A 14,332-nucleotide genomic window follows, 5' to 3' on the forward strand; every position below is an offset into this window, starting at 1 on the left:
TCAGTTATTTTGCTCCCCAAATAGCAAACCTCCTTTACTTCTTTAAGTGTGTCATTTCCTAATCTAATACCCTCAACATCACCCAACTTAATTCGACTACATTCCATTATCCTCGTTTTGCTTTTGTTGATGTTCATCTTATACCCTCCCTTCAAGACACTCTCCATTCCGTTCAACTGCTCTTCCAAGTCCTTTGCTGTCTCTGACAGAATTACAATGTCATCGGCGAACCTCAAAGTTTTTATTTCTTCTCCATGGATTTTAATACCTACTCCGAATTTTTCTTTTGTTTCCTTTGCCACTTGCTCAATATACAGATTGAATAACATCGGGGAGAGGCTACAACTGTGTCTGACTCCCTTCCCAACCACTGCTTCCCTTTCATGCCCCTCAACTCTTATAACTGCCATTTGGTTTCTATACAAATTGTAAATAGCCTTACGCTACCTATATTTTACCCCTGCCACTTTCAGAATTTCAAAGATAGTATTCCAGTCAACATTGTCAAAAGCTTTCTCTAAGTCTACAAATGCTAGAATCATAGGTTTGCCTTTCCTTAATCTAGCTTCTAAGATAAGCCGTAGGGTCAGTATTGCCTCATGCGTTCCAATATTTCTACGGAATCCAAACTGATCTTCCCCAAGGTCGGCTTCTACTAGTTTTTTCATTCGTCTGTAAAGAATTCGCGTTAGTATTTTGCAGCTGTGACTTATTAAACTGATAGTTCGGTAATTTTTCACATCTCTCAACACCGGCTTTCTTTGAGGTTGGAATTATTATATTCATCTTGAAGTCTGAGGGTATTTCGCCTGTCTCATACATCTTGCTCACCAGATGGTAGAGTTTTGTCAGGACTGGCTCTCCCAAGGTCGTCAGTAGTTCCAATGGAATGTTGTCTACTCCCGGGGCCTTGTTTCGACTCAGGTCTTTCAGTGCTCTGTCAAACTCTTCACGCAGTATCATATCTCCCATTTCATCTTCATCTACATCCTCTTCCATTTCCATAATATTGTCCTCAAGTACATCGCCCTTGTATAGACCCTCTATATATTCCTTCCACTTTTCTACTTTCCCTTCTTTGCTTAGAACTGGGTTTCCATCAAAGCTCTTGATATTCATGCAAGTGGTTCTCTTTTCTCCAAAGGTCTCTTTAATTTTCCTGTATACAGTATCTATCTTACCCCTAGTGAGATAACCCTCTACATTCTTACATTTGTCCTCTAGCCATCCCTGCTTAGCCATTTTGCACTTCCTGCCGATCTCGTTTTTGAGACGTTTGTATTCCTTTTTGCCTGCTTTATTTACTGTATTTTACTGCAAAAGATTATATAGCCACAAACTGGTTGTTTCAGCGACAACTTGCATCCTTAGCGTAGCAGTTGCTCAGAGATAGAGAGGCCTGCGCAGGGTACACTGGTGTGGAGAGCTGTATCGAACCAATTTTTAGACTATAGAGAAAAACAACACATTTATGTTTTTTGTATGCGTGCATGTGTGTGTGGGTGTGTGTGTGTGCGTATTTTTGTATGGTGTGTATCTATGTCTGCACTTAGTGTGTGTAAACGTGTTTTTCAGTGTGCATGTATGTTTGAGCTTGTAGATATGTATTTTTGTGTGTATGTATGTCTGTATGTATCTAAACACAGTGTGCATGTGTGTTTACACTGTATGTCTTTATGTTTGCATGGAGTTCATGTGTGTTTACTGGACTTACCTTTTGTGCTGTGGGTATTTACTATGCACAGTATTAATTTATACTTGTATCATGTATGAATGGGTTACACACATACATCGTGAGCTTGCCAACAGCTGGAATACCTGTGTTGCCATGCAAAGTGACTGTTGTTGTTGTGGTCTTCAGTCCTGAGACTGGTTTGATGCAGCTCTCCATGCTACTCTATCCTGTGCAAGCTTCTTCATCTCCCAGTACCTACTGCAACCTACATCCTTCTGAATCTGCTTAGTGTATTCATCTCTTGGTCTCCCCCTACGATTTTTACCCTCCACACTGCCCTCCAATACTAAATTGGTGATCCCTTGATGCCTCAGAACATGTCCTACCAACCGATCCCTTCTTCTGGTCAAGTTGTGCCACAAACTTCTCTTCTCCCCAATCCTATTCAATACTTCCTCATTAGTTACGTGATCTACCCATCTAATCTACAGCATTCTTCTGTAGCACCACATTTCGAAAGCTTCTGTTCTTTTCTTGTCCAAACTATTTACCGTCCATGTTTCGCTTCCATACATGGCTACACTCCATACAAATACTTTCAGAAATGACTTCCTGACACTTAAATCTATACCCGATGTTAACAAATTTCTCTTCTTCAGAAACGCTTTCCTTGCCATTGTCAATCTACATTTTATATCCTCTCTACTTCGACCATCATCAGTTATTTTGCTCCCCAAATAGCAAAACTCCTTTACTACTTTAAGTTTCTCATTTCCTAATCTAATACCCTCAACATCGCCCGACTTAATTCGACTACATTCCACTACCCTCGTTTTGCTTTTGTTGATGTTCATCTTATATCCTCCCTTCAAAACACCATCCATTCCGTTCAACTGCTCTTCCAAGTCCTTTGCTGTCTCTGACAGAATTACAATGTCATCGGTGAACCTCAAAGTTTTTATTTCTTCTCCATGGATTTTAATACCTACTCCGAATTTTTCTTTTGTTTCCTTTACTGCTTGCTAAATATACAGATTGAATAACATCGGGGAGAGGCTACAACCCTGTCTTACTCCCTTCCCAACCACTGCTTCCCTTTCATGTCTCTCGACTCTTATAACTGCCATCTGGTTTCTGTACAAATTGTAAATAGCTTTTCGCTCCCTGTATTTTACCCCTGCCACCTTGAGAATTTGAAAGAGCGTATTCCAGTCAACATTGTCAAAAGCTTTCTCTAAGTCTACAACTGCTAGAAACGTAGGTTTGCCTTTCCTTAATCTAGCTTCTAAGATAAGTCGTAAGGTTAGTTTTGCATCACGTGTTCCAGTATTTCTACGGAATCCAAACTGATCTTGCCCCGAGGTCGGCTTCTACTAGCTTTCCATTCATCTGTAAAAAAATTGTGTTAGTATTTCGCAGCTGTGGCTTATTAAACTGATCGTTCGGTAATTTTCACATCTGTCAACACCTGCTTTCTTTGGGATGGAATTATTACTACTCTGGGGGCCTTGTTTCGACTCAGGTCTTTCAGTGCTCTGTCAAACTCTTCACGCAGTATCGTATCTCCCATTTCATCTTCATCTACATCCTCTTCCATTTCCATAATATTGTCCTCAAGTACATCGCCATTGTATAGACCCTGTATATACTCCTTCCACCTTTCTGCCTTCCCTTCTTTGCTTAGAACTGGGTTTCCATCTGAGCTCTTGATGTTCATACAAGTGGTTCTCTTATCTCCAAAGGTCTCTTTAATTTTACTGTAGGCAGTATCTATCTTACCCCTAGTGAGATAAGCCTCTACATCCTTGCATTTGTCCTCTAGCCATCCCTGCTTAGCCATTTTGCACTTCCTGTCGATCACATTTTTGAGACGTTTGTATTCCTTTTTGCCTGCTTCATTTACTGCATTTTTATATTTTCTCCTTTCTTCAATTAAATTCAATATTTCTTCTGTTACCCAAGGAGTTCTACTAGCCCTCGTCTCTTTACCTACTTGATCCTCTGCTGCCTTCACTACTTCATCCCTCAAAGCTACCCATTCTTCTTCTACTGTATTTCTTTCCCCCATTCCTGTCAATTGTTCCCTTATGCTCTTCCTGAAACTCTGTACAACCTCTGGTTCTTTTCTGTTTATCCAGGTCCCATCTCCTAAAATTCCCACCTTTTTGCAGTTTCTTCAGTTTTAATCTACAGGTCATAACCAATAGATTGTGGTCAGAGTCCACATCTGCCCCTGGAAATGTCTTACAATTTAAAACCTGGTTCCTAAATCTCTGTCTTACCATAATATAATCTATCTGATACCTTTTAGTATCTCCAAGGTTCTTCCATGTATACAACCTTCTATCATGATTCTTAAACCAAGTGTTAGCTATGATTATGTTGTGCTCTGTGCAAAATTCTACCAGGCGACTTCCTCTTTCATTTCTTAGCCCCAATCTACGTTTCCTTCTCTCCCTTTTCCTACACTCGAATTCCAGTCACCCATGACTATTAAATTTTCGTCTCCCTTCACTATCTGAAAAATTTCTTTTATTTCATCATACATTTCTTCAATTTCTTCGTCATCTGCAGAGCTAGTTGGCAGATAAACTTGTACTGCTGTAGTAGGTGTGGGATTCGTATCTATCTCGGCCACAATAATGCGTTCACTATGCTGTTTGCAGTAGCTTACCCGCATTCCTATTTTCCTATTCATTACTAAACCTACTCCTGCCTTACCCCTTTTTGATTTTGTATTTATAACCCTGTAATCACCTGACCAGAAGTCTTGTTCCTCCTGCCACCGAACTTCACTAATTCCCACTTTATCTAACTTTAACCTATCCATTTCCCTTTTTAAATTTTCTAACCTGCCTCCCCGATTAAGGGATCTGACACTCCACACTCCGATCCGCAGAACGCCAGTTTTGTTTCTCCTGATAACGACGTCCTCTTGAGTAGTCCCCGCCTGGAGATCCGAATGGGGGACTATTTTACCTCCGGAATATTTTACCCAAGAGGACGGCATCATCATTTAATCATACAGTAAAGCTGCGTGCCCTCGGAAAAAATTACGGCCGTAGTTTCCCCTTGCTTTCAGCCGTTTGCAGTACCAGCAAAGCAAGGCCGTTTTGGTTATTGTTGCATGGCCAGATCAGTCAATCATCCAGGCTGTTGCCCTTGCAACTACTGAAAAGGCTGCTGCCCCTCTTCAGGAACCACAAGTTTTTCTGCCCTCTCAACAGATACCCCTCCATTGTGGTTGTACCTACGGTACGGCTATCTGTTTCACTGAGGCACGCAAGCCTCCCCACCAACGGCAAGGTCCATGGTTCATGGGGGGGGAAGGCAAAGTGACTATGTTGTAAAAATATTTATAAATTTAGTTCCACAAGTATGTTTGTCATGGAAGTTGTAGTTAAAGTCCTCTTACTTAAGGAATTGCTACCATTTTTTTAAAAGTTTGGTGCCAGTATTTAAGTCATCACCAATCACATCTGAACAGAGATACTTCGTTGCCCTCATTTTTGGCAGTTAAATAACAAGACAGGAAAACAAGTTACAGTATCTGCTTCGATCCATTCACAGGTACCGCACCGAGAAGTTGCGACAAGAAATTATGACCGGAGTGCACTCCCCTGCCCGCTTCCGTGTGTTGGGCCCGTTCGCCAACCGCCCCGAATTTGCTGAGGACTTCAGGTGTCCGCTCGGCTCCAGCATGAATCCTGAGAAGAAGTGCCAGGTGTGGTAGAGAGCACTGGTGGGGATGCTGAACTGCCAGGGGCAGATCGCTGACTGATGGGTGTGGCTGCAGGCTGTGACAACGGAAGTGAACCTGCATGCAGTCAGCCGCTGACCAACACTCCGGCTGTGGAGCTCTGCTTCTGGTCGATCCTCACTGGCTGGGCTCTGACATGTTATATGGAAGGCCGCAGCCTCGAAAGAGACTGGCAGGCACATCCTGCAAAGCACCCAGAGAAGACAGTCTGGGTGCTGCAGTTTCAGCACATCACAGCCAAATTTGCCAACTGTGTGTGTGTGTGTGTGTGTGTGACAGCATGCAATTGCATCCTAGTAACCTTCTCCTCTTTAGGGTGGATAAATAAATCTTTGTGCAGAAGCAGTTAGTTTTATCTTAAATTTTAGTAAATAACTTTAGATACGGTTTTCTTTCTTACAAATATTGCGTATTCATTTCGGTTGGATAATATCACATGGAAAAAATGTCACCCATAACAAGTGGTAAAACTAAGAGGAAAGAGAAAATTTATTGGATAAAACCTAGGGAAGCTATCATTTTAGCAATTTTAACTCTACAACGAGTGAAACAAATTGTCTAGTTGGTGAAAAGTGAGGTTTACTGCAATACTGGGATATGACACAAGCAGATGAGGAAAGAGCTAATGAGGTAGTTTCACTTAATGGAGCTGTGACAATGTGTGACTCTTCAAATGGCTCTGAGCACTATGGGACTTAACAGCCGCAGTCGTCAGTCCCCTAGAACTTAGAACTACTTAAACCTAACTAACCTAAGGACATCACACACATCCATCCCCGAGGCAGGATTCGAACCTGCGACCGTAGCAGTCGCGCGGTTCCGGACTGAGCGCCTAGAACCGCGAGACCATGTGTGACTCTTCAAGGCGACGTACAGAGCACATGTCTGTCCTTCGTTTTTGCCCTAATTAGCATGAAGGCGAAACAAAACTGACAACAGCCTCCATCTGACAGTCACCGGAGAAGTGATTGACAGCCTAGAAACTCTTTCATCGAATAAACAGAGCAATCTATTGAGTTATTGTTGAAGAAGTATATGCCATGAAGTTTACTAGATGCTGACCAATATATGATAATATATAACAAAAGCCTCATGATGACTGTCATTAAAGTAGTCTGTCACTTGAAATTATGGAACCAATCAGCAACACTAAAGTAATTATTGCATAACTGATATCATCATTTGCGAAAATGCTGTAAAAGGTGATAAATGTTAGTTTCAAGACAGCAGCGGCATGTCTGTCTCACAACCAGTCATCCAGGAAGATGGAAAATAATAATAATAATAAAACGTTAAGATCTATTAACTCAAAGTTGGATTGCTCTTACACATCACATATACTCCCATACAGATATAAAAATTTCTAAATGTGCTGAGTTGTGGGACAAGTAGTACACACACTGTGGAAATCAGGGAGAAATACTATAAGCAAAACGAACATGGAGCAATAGTTTTACAAGAGGCAGAGGTATCCAAAGTTTCCCAGTCCTATATGGAAGATCATATCCACATATTGAGCCTTCATGTGACACTGAGCAGTACATTTTCTCTCTCTCTCTCGCTCTCTCTCTCTCTCTCTCTCTCTCTCTCTCTCTCTCTCACTCTCACTCTCTCACTCTTCCTCTCTCATTCTCCCCTCCCCTGCTTCCCCCCCCCCCCTTCCCCACACACTATTTTGTAACAGAGACATCATTTGCACCGTCAGTGTATCAGCCTGCAGAAGTTTGGGACTGTCATTTAAAATTCTCCTGGCATTCAAAACATATCAAATGTATGCAGAAACTCCATGTTTCAAATATTTCGACCATCCAAATTGTCAGAAGACGATGAAAGATCATGTTTCTAATTGAAAGTGAATTTAACTGCAGACTGATTACAAAAATAGTTACATAATTGGCATAATTTTGTTACCTCTACTTTCGAAAGCTATGTACATCTAGTGATCATCACTGTGTATTGCATGGCTGAGGGTATCTGCAACCAGTACCAGTGGTTCCCCATCCTGTTTCCTTTGTATATGGAGTGTCAGTCTGATAGTACACCATGGTGTGCACCTTGCTCTCTTTTAGCATCTTCTTATGGAGTGTACACAAGACATACAATGATGGCAGCAGAAATTTTGCACTGCCTTCTTCCGATACCAGTTCTCTAATTTTCACAAAAGGGTTTTTGTAGTACAGCAGATTATGATTTAAGTTTCTTGAGTATCTCAGCGCTTTTGTGTGGATTTCCATAGCCAGCTACAGTTCTATAAGCATGTCCACTCAGTTTTTTCGTGCTGTATGCTGTCACGTCCACTTGATAAGGATACCAAACACTGGATCATTACTAAAGAATTGGTTGCATTACTGTTTTGTGCATGATTCTTTCCTTTCTTTATGGTGATAGCATCGAACAATGCCACTTCAGCATACATAAACCACTCCCTGTTCACTGTAGTTGTCACAAGGTGGCAATGGTTGCGAATGAATCAGTGTGTTTGCAAATAAGTCATCATATTCATCACAGGGCAGTGATGCTTGCAAATGAATCTGTGTTTCCAAGCAGGTTTCAGAGCTAGCCATCCATACACAAAGCACTTTTGAGTGTCAGTAAACACAAACCCAGTCATTGATAGTGACAGCTGCGTATCTCAGCACAACTAACAAAACGTTTCCTATTATTACAAGCTGACTTCAAAGACCATATTTTCCTTACAAAAATACATTTGTTCTCCACCTCCTGTATTAATTTGAACCAGTAGTTCAAGATATTGTCTTTTTACAGATATTGTACTCAAAATAAATTTGGGCTTTAGCAAAAAATTCTTAATGCATCATGAGCATGAAAAATGTAAATTAAGATATGATCAGTAGGCTGAAAGAGTGAATTATGCATTGGAACAATACTGTGTTGTTTCTTCAAAGTGAACTGCTAGTATGCCATTTGCGTATAACCAACATATGCCTTCCTTGAACAAATTATATCATGAGCAGATTGTTGGGTGACATTCGTGGGCTTCGAGCGAGTTATTTGGCAAACAAAGGTAGGCCCCAGTGGTAGTTTTAGCAGAGCCACTGTATGTTAGGTTTGATACATAATATTTTGAGTGGGTTTGCTTGATAAGACGTTAATGTGCAGGTCACTACATGTTAGTACATTGTAGATTGCTTCCTGTAAGACTAAACATGATTATTGTGTGACATTAACATGAGTCCCTTGGCAGATTCCATCTAATGTTAATCTGCCTTGTCATGTTAAGAGATGGACCAAGTTGAGCCTCACCCCAGGCAATGCTTTGAATCTGTTCAAATTGGTTAATGTAGAGCCCACATTTGAGATGCAGAGTCATAGCAAGATTCAGCTATATTCTAAAAGATTTTGGAACCCTAAGTTTTACTAAATCTACATTTCAACAAAATTTTCAACCATTTCGTAAAAGTTCAAATAATAATTCTCAGTACAATTATTTTGTAGTCATTTGTGCACGTTACTGTATTTTTACATATATGGTGTCCAAAATAAATTCTCAATTCAGTGTGAGTGAGAAAAATATAAATTCAGATTTGTCATATTCTTGGAAAATAAATGTGTAATATAAGTCAAACTGTGTGTGAATTGGCCCAGCCCACCATGTATTTTCTCCTAATTGTATTCACAGATTTGTTGGGGGGTGGGTTACTTTTGTACTGGGTTATCACATTCCCCTATCAATTGTTCAGTTCATCTGAGCTGTAGTTCCCCAGACTGCCGCCTGTGGCAGTGAGTGTGCTGTCAGCAGCAGTGCCTGCCTGGCCTGGGTTACCATGCAGTAGGCTTTGTGGCAGCACCTGCAAACTCTGTTCCTACATACCACCAGGCTGAGAGAAAAATTAATTCACTGAATATTGTGGCAGTGTGGAAAGTGGGAAAATTTGCTGCAGCATTCTATACTGTGAGAGTGAAGGTCGATGTTTCCTGACCAATGCTAGCATGTTTTGTAACAGCAGCATTACACCTGTGTGACAAAAGAATGATTTGAGGTGGTTCCTGAATTATTTTCACTACATTAACTTGTGGTTGGCTCACATGTGGTGTAAATATTACTACCAGTGTCACACTGTAATTAAACACTCACACTCTTGCATCATCTGTATTGCAGACACAAATAAAATCGGTCTAATGTCAGAACCAAAGCTGAATTCCAGTTATAGCCCTTACATGGAAATTTTATGGGTATGATGCAATTTACACTAATTTAAGATATCACCGTAAGTGCTCCTACCAAGTAAAGATGTGGGAACATCAAACAACTGACAGGAATGCAGCATTAGGCATCTTCAAAAACTGTTGCTTTTTTCCCATTTGTGCCTTGAAAATGATTAGGTGTTCAACTATAGAGATATTGCGAGTTGTCAAAGATGTCACTGAGCAACATTCATGTGACTCGTCTGAAGATTTTGTAAGCTGGAGCAAACTCATATTTCAGACAGAGAGCTGTTGTCTATATGTAATAAAGGGAGTATTCATCAATTGTCTTTCCCCTTTGTGAAGATTGCTAGAAAAATATTTTTTTAGACTGTTTCCTCAAAGAAACATTACTTACATTTGTTTACAGATATGTCCCATTGTCAGGCTTGTTGATGTGTTACCGAGCATTTATATGTACCATATAATGACAGGTATAAATCAACAACAACAGGTTAATATTTGGAATTCTTTATTTGCAGAAACCGAAAAGATGTATAGCAAAGTTTTGTTTCGTGCCACGTATGTTAGTCGGACTGCTACCTTTGTGACAGTATCTGTATCAGCTCCTGTCGGTTGTCCCGTGTAGCACAGTCGAGGGCAGTGTCCCCACGCTCATCCCTGGCCTCAGTGTCAGCCCCTGCCTCAAAAAGAGCAGCCACCACCTCCGAGTTACCGTGGTCTACCGCCCAGTGCAGAGGCGTCATCCCTTCATGGTCTCTGGTGTTGAGGTCAGCACGGGAAGCCACCAGCAGCCTCACCACATCTGTGTGGTCACATATGGCAGCCAAGTGTAGTGGCGTGTGCTGCCATTTGGTCCTGGCATCAACCTCTGCCCCACCATCGATCAAGCACCTCACTGCCTCCACGTGGCCACGTTCTGCTGCACAGTGGAGGGCTGTCCTATTGCCCTCCTCCACTGCCCCCACATCTGCACCTGCTTTGAGCAGCAGTCGAAGCTTCTCCACTGAGCCCTGCTCAGCTGCCTGGATCAGCCTCCTGCCCTTCTCTTCTTCAGAAAGGCCCCTGCACAAAACATTGAGATTCTTACACTGAACTATAATCACACAAACTAAATGTTGAAAACTTTCATGCATGTGAAACTGAGCAGTTATGAACATGCAGCTGTCCACTGAGAAATTACATATCTAGAAGTCTCTGTTCTGTTATACAGAATAATCGGTGTATAAAGTACAGAAGTCTAGCAGCATCTTCTCCTCAAAGTCTTCAACTAATTGTTGTTGTTGTTGTGGTCTTCAGTCCTGAGACTGGTTTGATGCAGCTCTCCATGCTACTCTATCCTGTGCAAGCTTCTTCATCTCCCAGTACCTACTGCAGCCTACATCCTTCTGAATATGTTTAGTGTATTCATCTCTTGGTCTCCCTCTACAATTTTTACCCTCCACACTGCCCTCCAATACTAAATTGATGATCCCTTGATGCCTCAGAACATGTCCTACCAACCGATCCCTTCTTCTAGCCAAGTCGTGCCACAAACTCCTCTTCTCCCCAATCCTGTTCAATACCTTCTCATTAGTTATATGATCTACCCATCTGATCTTCAGCATTCTTCTGTAGCACCACATTTCGAAAGCTTCTATTCTCTTCTTGTCCAAACCAGTTATCGCCCATATTTCACTTCCATACATGGCTACGCTCCATACAAATACTTTCAGAAACGACTTCCTGACACTTAAATCAATACTCGAAGTTAACAAATTTCTCTACTTCAGAAACGCTTTCCTTGCCATTGCCAGTCTACATTGCCAGTCTACATGCAAGCCTCCCCACCAACGGCAAGGTCCATGGTTCTTTGGGGGGGGGGGGGGGGGGGGGGGGGGGGGGGGGTTCAACTAATTAACAGTAAAAATTGCTATATTCCATGTCATACGTAATTCAGTTCTCACATTTTATTATAATTCATTCCAGACAGTGAGTTCCTCTGCCCCAGGGTGCTACTGTTAACCAGATGACCTCCACTGAAATGTACACTTAAGGCAGGTACTACTGGCATTTTATGTGTAGTAACACAAGAAACTAATCACATTTCTGGTTATTTGCAGATAATTTTCTCAGGTGGCAGCATAAATTACAGTCCAGTTATTTGTAAATTCTATGGCACACTGTCACCAAACTGATATTATTACTGCCTCACATGAAATCAGAGTCAGTTGCTCGGAATATATCAACTGTAACAATGACACTCTGCAATACCCTTTCACACACACTATTCATGTGTGGTGCATGCATGCACACACAAACATCCACTAAAAGATGCAGCCACCAAAACAAACATGCACACCAGCACTTCATCTCACATATAGCACATAAGCCTACACTACTATACACACTCAAAAACTATAAAAAAAGTCTGCTTTAACAAAAAATTACAAAAGTTTCATAAAAAGGAAAATTCGGTTTTTTTACTGTAACACTTGTTTAGTGCACCAATAAATGTTGCTATGATTGTGGATATTCTATATATGTCGATACGCAACTCACCGCATGTGAGAGATGGCAGCATTATCAAACTGAGAATTGTGGTGGGGAGGCGTCGGTAGTGTAGCTGTGACAGGAGTCTGGCCGTGGATGCTGTGGGGCTGATTGTGAGTCCTGGGGGTGGGCCCGCCCTCTGCAGTGGTCGGCACCCTGCCTGGCACACTGTGTGGACAATCAGATTCACATATGGGATGCTTACCACACTCAGCACAGCTAAGGGATAACTGAGAAAGATGAGAGGGCAGCCCCCTGACAACAAGAATAAGTGTAAGTTAACAGGAATGACTTACCGGTAAATTAATCAGTTTCTACGCCACTTCTCCTGCATTCCCCATAGTTTTCTCTTACCATGTAAAACAACAAATTGTCCAAAAGGAGGCACAAACTAAAGGTAAATACAAAGGAAAACAATACCGCTGGACTGACAGGGGAAATACTGACGCAGACGTCAGAGTACATTGTAGCAATAATCACACAAATTAGAAGGGGATTAATCAGGCTGTCTGAAGCCTCTAAAAGTACTTAAATGTGCCACTGTGATCATCAGACAGTCTGCAATGCATTTGTTGTTCATGTGTCAGGGACTGGGCTATAAGAGTAGCAGACAATGAACAGGAGAACAGAAGGTTTTGAACTTAGAAGGGAAGGTTATGCAGAGAAGATAGCAGTGCAGAAACATGACAATTCATGAGAGAATGGGGCTAAGCCAATAGGTAATTTAACTGACATAGGAAATATTATCATGGATATTTAAATGTTGTCCAATAAACAGAGTTGATATGCAAGGGAAAATGAGCACTTTCGTTTAATAGGATTGCAATTCGAATGCTGAATGAATGAGTGGGGAAGATCAGTAAAATGAAACTATATAAATGCTGTAAAATCTTACATCAGATCATAGGTTGACAGTGCAAAAACTTAAAAACTTGATTTTATTGGTGTAGCCAGTTTAATCATATTTATCATATTTGGAATGGAATAGTTCCTGGTGAGTGAAGCAGCCAATGTAAATGAAAATAACGACAAAGAAGCTTCATAATGCAATGGACAAAGCACATTTCTGTGAAGATTTAGGAAACAGGAAGTAGTTAAAGTCAGCTGGCTGTGACTTCGGCCTGTGAGGAGATTTGGAACCTAACGTCTTGAAGCTGAATGATATTCACTAGAGAGAGAGAGAGAGGAGAATAAGAAGATGGAAACATAATGTAGTAAGTGTAGGTACCAACTTATTACACAAACAACATCTAACTTTCTACAGCCATGAAACAAATGTGAATTAGAACTTTTATAATAAATTGACATTATGACAAGCAGATGGACAGTTGCCATGGAATAGTATGTGAAGTGTGAGCAAATGAAGAATGCGATGGTGAGGAATCACAAGAAGTACCCTATTAAAATTAGTGGAAGCATTTCCAAAATTTACTTCTGAGTAAAACAGGTGAAATTATAATCACTTAGGGCTACATATAATATCTCACTAGTAGGATTTCTTGAAAAGAAGGCTTTTTCAAATATTAATTGTAATGTTCAATTAAGTTGAACAAAAGTTATGGACTTTAATGTCATATACCGATATGGGGAACTTTCTCAAATGGATACCAATAAAAATAGTAAAATTCACAGAAAGTGTGAAATCCAATAATGTTTGTCTGAAGAAGAAACTCATCCTGGCCTACAACATCAAGATTTCAGCAGAACTAATGCTGGTACCTCACATCAGACAATATAGAGCAGTGTTATGGATCCAACAAGAAGTTAACAGTAAACTATTTTATAAGGAAAAATCAAACGCCTTATGGAAAAACAATAGCCTACTGACAAAAATAACAACATATTATCTACTTTCAGTTTTCATAAAAACACTGTCAATATGACTATTTCATCGAGGAAATAAAGATATATTCACATGCATACACCAACACTACAAATTTACTGAATGAAAAACATGACCTAAATCACAAAAAGTACATAGAAAACTTTATTCACATTATAAATTAAGAAAACAGGTAAAGAAATAGGTCAGAAACACTAAATAACACATATACGTAGTAACAGCAATAAAAGCATGAAGAGTATACAAAGGGTCATAACACCATGGAAACATCATAATTCAGAGACAATAACAAATTATTATAAGAAATTAAAAATATTACAAATATCTCAAATACAATTTAAATTAATTCCAGACA

At 40.5% G+C, this 14,332-nt stretch overlaps 2 protein-coding genes across 2 annotated transcripts in view; one reads left to right on the plus strand and one right to left on the minus strand.

Annotated features, from left to right (window-relative positions):
- Positions 1 to 5,704, plus strand: part of LOC124553810 (neprilysin-2-like) — a 211,150-nt gene extending 205,446 nt beyond the window's left edge. The window contains exon 15 of the mRNA XM_047127792.1: positions 5,246 to 5,704. Within this exon, the coding sequence (XP_046983748.1) occupies positions 5,246 to 5,408 (163 nt within the window). The 3' untranslated portion in view covers positions 5,409 to 5,704. The remainder of the gene's footprint in view (positions 1 to 5,245) is intronic.
- Positions 5,705 to 10,096: 4,392 nt separating this feature from the next.
- The window catches only part of LOC124554061 (ankyrin-3-like), a 57,564-nt gene continuing 53,328 nt past the window's right edge, over positions 10,097 to 14,332 (minus strand). Inside the window, exons 3-4 of the mRNA XM_047128102.1 lie at positions 12,144 to 12,290; positions 10,097 to 10,667 (exon numbers count right to left, since the gene is read on the minus strand). Coding sequence (XP_046984058.1) covers positions 10,181 to 10,667; positions 12,144 to 12,290 — 634 coding nt within the window. The 3' untranslated portion in view covers positions 10,097 to 10,180. The remainder of the gene's footprint in view (positions 10,668 to 12,143; positions 12,291 to 14,332) is intronic.

Source organism: Schistocerca americana, chromosome 11 (assembly GCF_021461395.2).
Source record: "Schistocerca americana isolate TAMUIC-IGC-003095 chromosome 11, iqSchAmer2.1, whole genome shotgun sequence".
In the NCBI taxonomy this organism is placed as follows: Eukaryota; Metazoa; Arthropoda; class Insecta; order Orthoptera; family Acrididae; genus Schistocerca; species Schistocerca americana.